The sequence below is a fragment of the Hydra vulgaris genome, chromosome 02 (assembly GCF_038396675.1).
Source record: "Hydra vulgaris chromosome 02, alternate assembly HydraT2T_AEP".
Lineage (NCBI taxonomy): Eukaryota > Metazoa > Cnidaria > Hydrozoa > Anthoathecata > Hydridae > Hydra > Hydra vulgaris.
Genome location: NC_088921.1, coordinates 38,605,001 through 38,618,205, shown reverse-complemented (window position 1 = coordinate 38,618,205; position 13,205 = coordinate 38,605,001). Strand labels below are relative to the sequence as shown.

Here is a 13,205-nt window from a genome sequence, read left to right as displayed (position 1 = left end):
AAAAGTAGTTATGTTTTAAAAAAGTGAACACAATCAAAGTTTCCCTAGCAAGGTATGATTATAATGTTCACAAAAAAGTATTTTCGTAGGTTCTGAAAAGCATATCCCAAATAAAAATGTATTTTTTGTGAGGAAAAAAATGTGTTTTTCTCTTCTTAACATATACAGAAAAACAACTTTTTTTTTAAATAAACTACAATCAATGATAAAAATAAACAATAAATAAATCACCATCAATAAACAATTGTTTTCATATAGAGGTCATACTAAGTTCATACAGTATATATCATCTCAACCTTTTAAACATTGAATCAAGGTTTTTTGTGCTTGTGATGCATCAACTGCTTACCCGCTACAATTTCAGCATTACACAGGAAAACCAACAGATTATCCCTGTCAGGTAAATGTTGTTCTTTACCTGGTCAGTTTGTATAAAGACTCAGAAAGATGGTGCTTTAGATAAAATGCTGGGCAAGTACACTGTGAAACAATAAACATTGTGTTGGCCCCAAACTTATCTTCTGTATAAGAAATTTTCTGAAATTTAGCTAACACCATTTAGCTCTAAAATGCAGAGGTGTCACAAAGATTCAGGTTTCTATAACTTACAGAAAAAGTTAATAAAATTCATTGATAAAAAAATCTACAGTTACCTAAGCAGCTCTACTAAGTTTAAAAAATAGTTAATGAACTATAATGTATGAACTAAACCAAACAAGTTTTAACAAATAAAGTATTATTTTGGACACTGACTCCCTAAGATTGACAGTAATAAATAAGTTAAATTATAATAAATCGCATATTTTTTTGATTTTAGAGGAACTGTAAAATTAGTGTTAAGTGGGACAAGTGTGGGTAAAGTGGGATGTGCAAGTAATTCACAATGTATTAACAAAAATTATTATTTAACAATTATTAAAATCATATAAAACTGTTAAAGTAAAAACTATTAAAGAGTAACCATTATTATATAATTATAAAATATATTTGTATTATATAGTATCATTAAATTATATAATATTGTATATAATTTATATAATATTGTATATAATTTATATAATATTGTATACAATTTATATAATATTATATATAATTGTATTATATAATTATTAAGAGAAAAACCAGTACTTTCTATGCCAAAACTATACCAAGGAAACTTCATTTGTTTGTGTGCACTTTTTTTAAACAAACACTGTTGTGAGGAGGTATGCAGGATAAGTTTTCAGTTGTAATCATTATATATAATACAAAATGTACACTGCTGTCCTGTAAGCCTTGTTAGGATGTAGAAAAAGCAAAAGTAAAATATTGGCTTATTGTTAGCAGTTGCCATTGTGAATGTAAATCTCAAAGAGGATAGAAATAAGGTTTAAATTGAAATAACTTGCAAAAAGTGTGGAAAATTTTTAAAATGCATGATTTGCAATCAAAACTTGCTTTGATCTGCTTCAACTTCTAGCTTACAAGTAAGGCTATTATTAGGCTTCACACAAATAAAAAACTAGACTTTGCAGTTTCAAGCTTTATTGATGGCAGTTGGATTGAAAAGGTTTTTAATCTGGGTTTGTTTGTTTGTTTTTGTTTAATGATTTAGAGTTTGGAAGTATTTACTAAAAGTCAAAAAGTTTATTTTGCAATTCAAACATTCTCTGACAAATAAGCAATACAAAAACATCTTTGTCTTTGTGTTACATTACTTTGTGTTAGTTGTCTTTGTATTACATCACAGATGTTGGATTTTTTAATGGTCTTAGCTTATCAGAACAGAAAACTAGTTAATAGAAAGCTAAGTTAATTTGTTCACCATAAGTTGATAGAAGGAGTATTTATATGCACATGAAATCTATTTATATATTTTTGAATGCTTTTTAGCTGTCTTAGAGAATGCTTTTAAAAGAGAGTTTAGCTGTCTTAGAGAATGTTTTTAAAAATATCAAAATTTGATTTAAGGATGTTGTCTGCAACATTTCCTGAGTAAATATATTATTTAACAAATTTTTTTTTTTAATTGAAGTTCATCCCAAACAAGGGTGCAACCAACCACTATTAAATTAGGATTCACTAGAAAACAAAGAATATAGTTCAAAAGTAAGAAAACGGTTGACAGAAGACTTAAAAAATTGTAGGTTGTACGGATCATGAAAACGTATAGGGTTAAAGTTCAGGGAAAAAACTAGACAAATAAAAGTTTTTATAGTGTGCAGGGTCAGAAACAGTAAAAGGATGTGGCTTTGTTGAATGATGAGTCAAGCAAGATTAAGTTGTGGTAGATAGAACTAGAGTTGAGAACTCCTTTGAGCAGTGACCATGAATGTATTTGTAGAAAAGAGAAAGAGATGCAACTTTACAATGATGGGAGAGAAGCTCAAGCTTGGCAGATAAAGCAGGTCCAACTATGTTTACAATGCATTTTTGGACCTTGTCTAAAAGAGAAGCAAGCTTATGGAGAAGTAAACTTATTAAAAGCTTTAGATATGTCAAGACCAAGAGCCCTAGCCTCGCCTCCATTTAGTGCGCTATAAAATCTTTCAGTCACAGAAGTTAGCAAGTCAGCTATAGGGCAAGAAGATCAAAAACTGTGTTGATTGTCTAACAGTAATTTATTTGACCTTAGATGGGATGCTAGAAATTTGTTGATTAAAGACTTGTGACTTTGAATCCTGTGTGACTGATTATTTAGTAAAGTTACATTCTTTTACTGTAACTGTTCTTTCATGCTCAAAAAAGTTTTATTCAGTCTGGTCTGGTTTTTTTCTTTACCAATCCTTTAGAATTCTCTCCTTTTTGTTTTATTGATTTATAGAGTTGGAAATTTTTTTCCCATCATTTTCTTGCTTTTTAACTTTTCTTATCTTTGAACTTAAATAGTGGCTGCTTGTTGTCATATCAGATGTGAGTTTGTTGAATATGCACAAAGTCCATGGAAATGCGCTGCTCTTTTGGTTGGAAGCATCTTTTTAGGCCCCTAAGTTTCCACTACATAAGTTCAATTAATGTTATCTCGATTTTATAAAAGTCTCGCAAACTTAAAAACTCTTGTTGTGTCCTTGTCATTAGGTAAATATAATAATAAACTAACCTAAGCTTTGTTAAGGTTTTATTGTTGCTTCCACTATACAACTTTGTAAATTTTTTTATTGAATTTTCACCAACTTTAGATTGATTTGACCAATAATAACTTATAGATTCTTTTCTGTTTCAAAATATTGCAGATCCATACCAAGCATGAATAAAGAGTAAATTGTCTTTTATGCTTCCAACATTAGATTTGGAATCTTTATTACTCCGATATTTTTTACCATTTTCTTGTAAAAATATTATATTAAAGAATTTTATTTTGCAATGAACAAGTACATGACTGCAATATCTGTGTCATCAGCAACTGTGACTATATTTAAATGTTTTGATAGCTCTAACAACAATAAGCGTTTGACAAAAAATCTTTTTGTGAATATGGAACAACATATTTTCTTTTATGTTTATATTGTTAGATATATCTTCTTATATGATCATTTAATTAATTTGTTATCTTTCATAGCCATCAAAAATTATAATAGCAGATTGGTAGATTCCTGATATATGTTAAATATGTTGTTGCCAAATTGCCAAATTTTTTCAAATCCTCTTTATCCAATGTACACAAGGTAACAGTGCACCACCATCAATAAATTCAAAACTTGTCAAATCTAGATTCAATAATGTCACTTGCTTCTAACAATATTTTTCTCAAAGACGATTTATCAACTTGTTGCATTTGATTTGAACTGAAACATAGTGTCTTAATCTTGCTTAAAATGTTTGATCACATCTTATTTTTGCATTTGGCAACAACAAATTGTTAAGACCTCATGCATTTGGCAACAACAGATTGTTAAGACCTGAACCTGATATGATCTTTCAGGTCAGTTTAGCTTCAGGATCATCACAATCACCCTGCTACTGGTATCATGCAACCCAGTACTACATGCCCCAAGCTCAGCTGCCTTGTAGGGTGTGCTTTTTTAGGCAAAGGCTAGGAGAAACAAAATTTGACTTCAAAATCCTCTTCCTTGGGCCTCTTGGTTGAGTAAAGACTAGAGATAATGTCTTAATAAAAATGCTCATCTTTGCCAGATGTTAACTGCATCCAGCTAAAATTCTCCTTCCTTGGGGCTCTTGGCCCGATTTTGCATCTATTAGGCTGGCATATTTGTAAACCTGTTTTACATTTTTTTTTGCCTAGGATGATTAATGCTGACTCTTCTTGACTCTTCTCATAGGCTTTTGTTTGTGCCTTCTTGATAGTGGCTATGTAACTCATCCTGTTATCTCCTATTAAGTGTACAGCTCTAAAACTCAGCTTAATGGTTCTAAATAAATAAATAAAAACCATCCCCACTAACTGTTTTAATAAATATCTTTTACAAATATTCTTTTACAAATAAATAAAAACCATCCCCTCTAACTGTTTTAATATCTTTTGCAAATACCCATTATCTACAAAGCAACCTTCCATCAGTTGAATTTTACCTCTTGCAAAATTCACCAGACTTGCTTGTTGTTAGTGAGACTAATTTAAGTTCTGCTACTCCTTCAGATCTCATTGATGATAGGTACTATCCTTTGATTCGAAAAGACTTCAATAGTCACATGCTTGGCTTAGGAGTATACATACATATTAACTCACCTATTTGTGGTGAAATCAGATTTGAATCTTTTGACCATTCTTTTATGTGCTTCCTCTAAGCACCTCTTCACTCTATCACCTTTTTCTTTGTTCTTTATTGTTCTCCTTCTTCCCCAGGCTGCACTCTTTTGGATGTAATTTCTGATCAAATTGAACATGCTCTCTCTCTCTTTATCACTCTGCAAATATTATTGTTATTGGTGACTTTAATACTCATCACACTGAATGGCTTGGCTCTAACACCACTGACCCTGCTGCCACTAAAGCCTATAATTTCTGCATTTCTCAATCTTTTCCTCAGATACATAACTTTGTGACTCATTTTCTTGACATTCCTAATCATTTACCTTCACTCCTTGATTTATGTCTTGTCTCTGATCTTAGCTTGTATTCAGTTTTTCCCTTTTTCCCTTAGATAGTTCTGACCATGCAATAATCTCTTTAAATCTTTTATTTTGTACTTCTTTTTCTTACTCACCTTATCATCGCACTACTTACTACTACCCTAAAGCTAACTGGGATTCTTTTTGAGATTTTCTTCATGGCAGTCTATGGGTTGGTGTCTTTCCTCTCTCAACTGATTAATGCACCTCCTATGTAACCTCCTTGATTCAGGCAGGAATGGATGCTTTTATTCCTTCTTGTTGGGTCCAAGTCAAGCTTTATTCTTTATGGTTTTTATCTTCTTGTGCAGCTGCTATATCTAATCGTAATCATTTTTTTATCTTTTTTAGAAGATAAACTCTCTAGATAATAACAAACAGCTAATTGTTATTGGTGCTGTCTGATGCTAATCTCCATTAATCTCAGTTCACTAAATCTTGTATCTTATCTCAGAAGTTAGGCTCTAGAGACTTTGGGAAAATCTTCAACAGCCTTATTAACAAGAGTGGTCTAACATTCCATCTTTCATTCATGGGAATGATCTTATTACCTCTCCCAAGGATAAGACAGAACCATTTGCAAAGAACAACTTATAATTTGACTCTTGGATCTTATGGCCATTCTCTTGCTTCCACTCCTATTAAATGGCTTAACCAATTGTTAGACATTCAAATCACTCCAGCTTCTGTTGCTAAAGTCATATCTCAATTAAACTCTACTAGGGCTTTTGGTCCAGACAACATTCCTGTCATAGTCTTACAAAAGTGTTCTCCAGAACTCTCTTTAATTCTCTCTAAACTATTTAATAAGTGCTTTAGTTATTAGTGTTTAAATTAGTGTTTGACTGAGTCTTGTTTTCCTGCCTGCTGGAAAATAGCATCTGTTGTTCCAATTTTCAAAAAATTAGGTAAACATTCTAACCCCTCCAATTATCGTTCAATCAGTCTTCTTTCTTTTATTAGCAAGGTCTTTGAGTCTTTGATCAACAAATTTCTTACATCCCATCTTGAGTCAAATACTTACTGTCAGACAATCAATATGGTTTGCTTGCTAACTGCTGTGACTGATGTTTGTTTGGTATGTTAGTCTTCTCCATAAGCTTGTTTCATATGGTGTATCTGGGACAGTTTTTGAGATTATCAAATTATTTCTTTCTAACCACTTTGCTAAAGTCATCCTCAAAGGCCAACATTCTTCTTCCACTTCTTCAACTTCTGGGGTACCTCAAGGTACCCCAGAAGTTTCATATTTGCATTAATGATCTTCCTGACAACCTTACATCTAAAATAGCTCTTTTTATTGATTGACTTTTTGTCAAGACAGGAATATAAAGTTGAGTCAACTTTATATTCCTGTCTTAACAAAAAGTCTTCTCTTTTTGATTTTTTAGAACAGACAGCCGATCTTGAGTCTGATCTCACATCTATATCAGATTGGGGCTCACAGTGGCTTGTAAATTTTAACTCCAACAAAACTTAGTTATTTACTGCAAACAACTATCACAATACTGTGGACATTTCTATATTAATGAATGGCAATCCTCATCTTTACGTTTTCTTGGATTATTATTTACTACTGACCTTTCATGTTAACCATATATACAATGGATTGCTAAATTAGCATCCGCTATGGTTGCTTCTCCTTTACATGCTCGCCATTTTCTTACTCCTGATTCCATTCTCTACCTTTACTGATCTTTTATTTGTCTCTGTATGGAATCCTGTTGTCATGTTTGGGCGGGTCAGGGTAACAACATCAGTTTTTACTATGTCTAATAACATCTGTCCAACAACACCTGTAGATATAATGATGTACAATAATATCTTTCCAACAACATTTGTAAATGCAATGAAGTATAATAACATCTGTCCAACAACATTTGAAATTTCATTGATGTCTAATAACATCTGTGCAAAAATTAAATGAGTATTACAGATGTAGTTACATCTTTTTAATTTTCTAAGTATAACAACATCTGTGCAACTACATCTATAGGTTCTACAGATTTTGTTACATCTTTTAAATTATTAAAGTGTAATAACATCTGTGCAACTACATCTATAGATTTTGGTAAATAATAATGCATTATTTTACCCAGATGTTGTTACATATAGAAATTTTTTCAGATGTAAAAACATCTGGAGAAAGTTCTTTCAGATGTTATTGGACTTGGAGAATTAACATATGTAGTTACATCTTCCTAAAGATGTTATTAGGGTTCGTTGAATTTTCAGATGATATTGGACAGATGTTGTTAGAGTAAAAAAAAATACAGATGATCTTGGACAAAAGTGTACAGATGATATTAGACTACTTCACAGATGTTGTTGGATAGATGTAGTAATCTTTTCCCATTTGGGCTAGTTCTTCTAATGATGCTCTTTCTCTTTTAGACAAGGTCCAAAAACGCACTGTAAACGTAGTTGGACCTGCTCTATCTGCTAAACTTGAGCCTCTTTCCCATTGTTGTAAAGTTGTATCTCTTTCTCTTTTCTACAAATACTATCATGGCTGCTCAAAAGAGCTTTTATCTCTAGTTCTATCAATTAAATTTCATTCTTGTTTGACTTGTCAATTCAGCAAATATCGTACATCTTTATCAATAACTGAGATAACTCTTGTTAATAAATGCAAATGTACGTCATCAAATGTAAACAAATTCTTAGCATCCATTTAGCTTACAGCTGGGGTGAGGATACTTTTTAGAATTGAAGAACAATGAAGTTAAGCATAACAGATTGTAATTTAACTCATTAGGAAGCACTTAAACTTGCATTAACTCATGATCAGGTTCCAACACCAGCTTGTTAGATGGCTTTATTCTATCGCAATCCTAATTTGAATAATTAAATTTTATTTTATATAATCTTTATTTTATATTATGACATTTTATTTTGTTTTAGTTTTTATTTTATTGTAATGGTTGATTTTTTCGCTTGAAAAACGCTAATACTTCAAGCATTATTCAAAGATCATAATAAATATATAATTTAATTTTGATAAAATAATATGATTTAATTTAAAACTAATTTAATAAAAATATATAATTTTATTCTGATAAAATAAATATATAATTTAATTTTGATTTAAAAAAATATTTAAGTTTAATAAAATTAAAGTTAATGCTTGGGTTTAACTTAACTGTCAAATTTATATAAAAATAATTCTAAATATTATTTAACATTTTTATTTTATTTATTCTTAAAATAAAAATTGTCTTATTTTTTATTGGAATTATTTTTTCAGTTCTTAAACATTTTTTTTTAATACTAAAAATTAAATTTTTTGTAAACTTGTTCAAAGGTTGCATCAAAAATTTGCACAAAATGTACTTTTAACTTTTTTTTATAACACAAGTTGATGTGCAGCAAATATTTTTTTATAAATGGTTGCGATTTAAAAAAGAGTTATTTATTTGTTACTCACTAAAAAAAGATTTGATTTAATATAGTGGATTATTTTTTTCATTGAAATAATTTATTATTTTATAAATATTATTGTGTTGTGTTTCTTATTTTTATATTTGAAAATTTTCTTTGTTTCTCTTCTTCCTTGTGAAACATTTTTTTTTATTTTGTAAAATGTTTAAAATCTGAACTAGCTTACAGCAAGAAAGCAAATAATTATAAAAAAAGATTTTTGTAATGCGGTAGTGGTGTATTGGTGGTGCGCTTGCTTTTTAAGCAAAAGGTACCGAGTTCGATCCCCACCACGTCCCTAGTAGTACCGCGCTCAACTTCTCCGTGCAGCAGCCTTGTTCGTCAAGGTTCGTGTTTCGAAGTTATAGAGTTGAGAGAGGGTTATAACCACAATTAAGTAATCTCCTCCTCTGTAGTGACCTTCTGGGCCTTGGGGAGGTAAATTAACATTAAAAATAAAACTTGAATGAATGAGTTTGATGCTTTTAAGTTTTTGTGTCATGTGTCATTTTTGTGTCATGCGTCATTTTTGTGTTATGTGTCATTTTTGTGTCATGTGATTTAAATTTAAACAAACAAATTTTTATTACTGTTTATTAATAAAGCTTTGATTTAAGTTTTAAATAAGCATGTATTTATTATTTTCACTTTCACGTAGTTGTTTAGATGCTAAGTTAAAAACACAACTATAAAACATTTTTTATTAAAAAGTATATTTTATTTTTAAAAAGTTTTGATTTAAAATAAAAAATTTAAATAACTTTTTAAAAACTACTATAGCTTTTTAGTTCTTTATTTTTTATTGCTTTTGTTTACTTTTTTTTTTTAATATGTTTTTTAATAAAATTCTTATATTGGTCATTTTAACTTATTGAGTTTATTTAAAAATAGTCATGTCAAAACATTTTAAAAAAATCAATTGCAAATATTTTTACCATAAAGAAGCACACAAAAGCGTATGTATGTATATATACATAATACTGATAATTTTTTGTTTGTTTATTAGACTTCACATGCTAGAAGATGTTGAAAGTTGTGCAACAGTATGTTTCAAAGAAAAAAAGTTAAGTAGTAAAGATCTTTTATCGCTGTGGGACAAACGCTTATTGAATACAGAGTCCTCATTTCAAGCTAGAGAGCCAATTCTTAATATGCGAAGAATTTTGCTTCAGCTACTTCCTGAGTTTGACCAGAAACAAACTCAACAAAATGCTGGCTGGTTGATGTATTCTCGAATTGCCAGGAAGTATGTTTTCTGATGGATTTTTAATTTTTTTTTTTTAATTTTTTTTTTTGAAAGAATGATTTTATATTTGTATAATTACAAATATAAAATCATTCTTTAAAAAAATACTTTTGTTTTCCAGATGGTAAAATGTCTAAAAAATTTGGATATAAACCATAAAGAAGCTTTGGACATAAATCATAAAGAATTTATTAATTTGTTTATTATTATTTAACCATAAAAAGTTTATTATACTTAGCAATTTCTTAAGATATTGCTAAGTATAATAAATATCGAGACATATAAGAAAAATAAATATAAATATGATAAAAATCAAGACACTTTTGAAGCTGGCCAACGTCCCCCGTAAATCTTTTGTACAAAATGTTCCTAAAGTTATTTTTTAGTTATTTCCTTTATTTGGTTTAGCTTGAGGCATTTTGAAGGTTTGAATTCGTTACCAACATAATTGATATATTTTCCATCCATAAGTAGAGAATTAATAATGTATTTGAGTAATAACAATACTAGTGTCATGCAGAGGAAGATTTTTTGACAAGATTTAAAATCCTCTCAAACTGCTCAACAAACTTAAATAGATATTTTATCACGTACAAATATCTATTTAAAATATTGCAAAAAAATTAAAGATAATAGGATATCTTTATATCTTATAACCAACCTCAGTGCCTCAGTCAATGAGTGTTCATGTCATTGCACCAAATTAGTCAATATGCCATCAATGCTCTGCAATGTTTATGACTAAATAAATCAGTTGTAATCCATGTAAACTTTGCTGCATCCACAAAAGCATTCTCAATAAAAATAAACTTATTGGTCAATATTGTCACAAATATTGTCGTGTGGTTTTTTGAACAAAATAAAATTCAATAAAAACAAAATTAATAAAATAAGTATTTTAGGAGAGTGTGCGTTTATGTGTGTATGTGTGCATGCATACATACATACATACATATATACATACATATATACATACATATTTTTAAATATATATATATATACATATATATATATATATATATATATATATATATATATATATATATATATATATATATATATATATATATATATAAATAGACATTTTTTAAAATATTAAATATAGTATAAAATGATTTTTAGTACTATCATTATTTTAACCATATTATTTGTTTAAAAATCATTCTTTAAACTTTAGAGCTGGTTTATTTCAAACAGCATACAGTTCTCTTTTAAATGTCAGTGATAACAACAACATTGAAATACTTATAGAGAAAGCAAAGTGGTATTCTTCTCAAAATGATTTACACAAAGCTTTACTTATCCTTCATAAAAAATCGGATGATGTTCTTCAGTCACAAAGTGAACTTAAAAAAAAACTTTTACATGCAAAAATAAAACTTCTTAAAGCAAAATGGATGGAAGATACAGAATCTTATGAACCCAATGCTGTATTGCTGCAGTACAAAGATGCTGTAAATGAGTTCAGTAGTTGGGAAAAGGGTCATTTTTATTTAGCAAAATATTATGAAAAACTTATGAATGCCTGTGATGATGACTTGAAGGATGACAGGAAGATGAGAAAAAAGTTTAAATTTTTGATATTTATTATAAAAAAAATAACTTATAACAAATTTATTTTGGTTTATCAAAAACATTTATATATTTTTGTTCCTTTTTTTTTTTATTTATTTATAATTTTATTTCATTTAACTATTAAGTTTTTAATAGCTTTAATTTTCTATTTAAGTGATTTTCTGAAATTTGTTATAAAACATTATGGTGAATCTTTGCATTATGGAAATAAGTATATCTATCAGTCTATGCCTCGGTTGCTTACACTATGGTTAGACTTTGGAGTTGCTGCAAATCAAGCTATTGAAGGTTGTTTTTATTTTAGTTGTTGTAATAATATTATCAAATAATATATTAAAATACTATATTAAATAATATATTAAAATAATATATTAAAATAATATATTAAAATACCACAAGTAGATTGTTTGAATATTGTATGGAGATAAAACTAGCTATTTATTTTATAGGTGCATCTGTAAAATCGTCAGAAAAAGCTTACTTTAAAGATAGAATGCAGAAAATTAATGATGAAATTTTGAATCTTTCTAATCAGTTGCCAGCATATCAGTTTCTTACTGCTTTCTCACAGTTAGTTTCAAGAATATGTCACCCTAATGCATCTGTTTGGAAACTTCTTGAAGGTAAGTGATATTAATAAAGTTTATATATGATTTATATATCATAAATGGCACATGGTACTGTTGTCATATGAGTCGTGAATATAGTTGTGAATATATATGCGTGTAAATGAAAACTTATTTACTTTTTGCAAATACGTTTTAAAGTATGTGCATTTTAATAGATTTGTTTGCTTTCCCCTACAATTGTGTCACTTTCAAACTTTTTTAAACTTTCACTTTTATTTCTTTAATAAGCATTGATGTTTTGCTTTTCCCCTTGTTAGGAATCATTATAATGCAGATTTAAATTTCATTTTAGTTTCACTTATTTTAAGCATACTATCAAACCATTATTTTAGGCATTATTCATAGTTTTAATTGTTATTTTTAGTTTTAACTTCAATTTATTGTTTTAGTTGTTATTCGTTGTTTTTGCTGTTATTTAATGTAATTTACCTCAAAACAAAAAAAGCTTCATAATTATTTAACTTTTCCTTTTTCTTTTTTTTCTTTTTTTTTCTTCTTTTTTGTGAAATACAGCATAAACACAATGGAATTTCATGTTAAAAAAAGAGTTTAATCATTTTATCTGCTGTTAATTTGAAAGGTTAGGGTTCGGTGTCTGAAGTGGCACCAAAGCATTGGTTTCAATGCTTTTGTAACTTTTTAGCTGTTTAAAGAAACTAAATCCTTAGTTAAGATTATATATTTGAAATTTTTATCAATATTAAGCGCTTAGCTAACAAACTTAAATGCTTTTATGGTATTATGGAATACCACTTGTACAAAATAGTATTATGGAATACCACATGCACAAAATGATATTATGGAATACCACTTGCACAAAATAGTATTATAGAATACCACTTGCACAAAATGGTATTATGGAATACCACTTGCACAAAATGGTATTATGGAATACCACTTGCACAAAATGACCTTCTATCTTGGTGTTTGAGCTAAATTGCTAAGTTATTGCGTTAACACCTGCATGGATCTCTTGTCTTTTTAATGCATATTTAACTGACTTGACCATATCATTACAAAATATGAAAAGTTGGTACACTTTGTAAACCATAGTAAGAAGTGCTAGATCAAGAACAACTGCCAATACCAACTCTGTCCATTCTCACATCACAAAATTGATGTTGCAATTATATTTAGAGCTTGAATGGAAAGTGTGGCCTTCTTTGCCCTACTCACCCAATTTAGCACCATCAGATTATTATTTTTTCAACAGCTTGTGCAATGATAAGATTTAACAAAAGTAGGAGCTTTTACATCACCTCAATCAAATCTTTGATACAAAGCCT

General features: G+C 28.9%; 1 protein-coding gene across 2 annotated transcripts in view; it reads left to right on the top strand.

Annotated features, from left to right (window-relative positions):
- Nucleotides 1–13,205, top strand: part of LOC100199469 (serine/threonine-protein kinase atr) — a 99,624-nt gene that overhangs the window by 75,121 nt on the left and 11,298 nt on the right. For both annotated transcript variants that reach the window (XM_065790812.1, XM_065790811.1), the window contains exons 28-31: nucleotides 9,476–9,715; nucleotides 10,893–11,282; nucleotides 11,445–11,578; nucleotides 11,740–11,913. In XM_065790812.1, coding sequence (XP_065646884.1) covers nucleotides 9,476–9,715; nucleotides 10,893–11,282; nucleotides 11,445–11,578; nucleotides 11,740–11,913 — 938 coding nt within the window. The remainder of the gene's footprint in view (nucleotides 1–9,475; nucleotides 9,716–10,892; nucleotides 11,283–11,444; nucleotides 11,579–11,739; nucleotides 11,914–13,205) is intronic.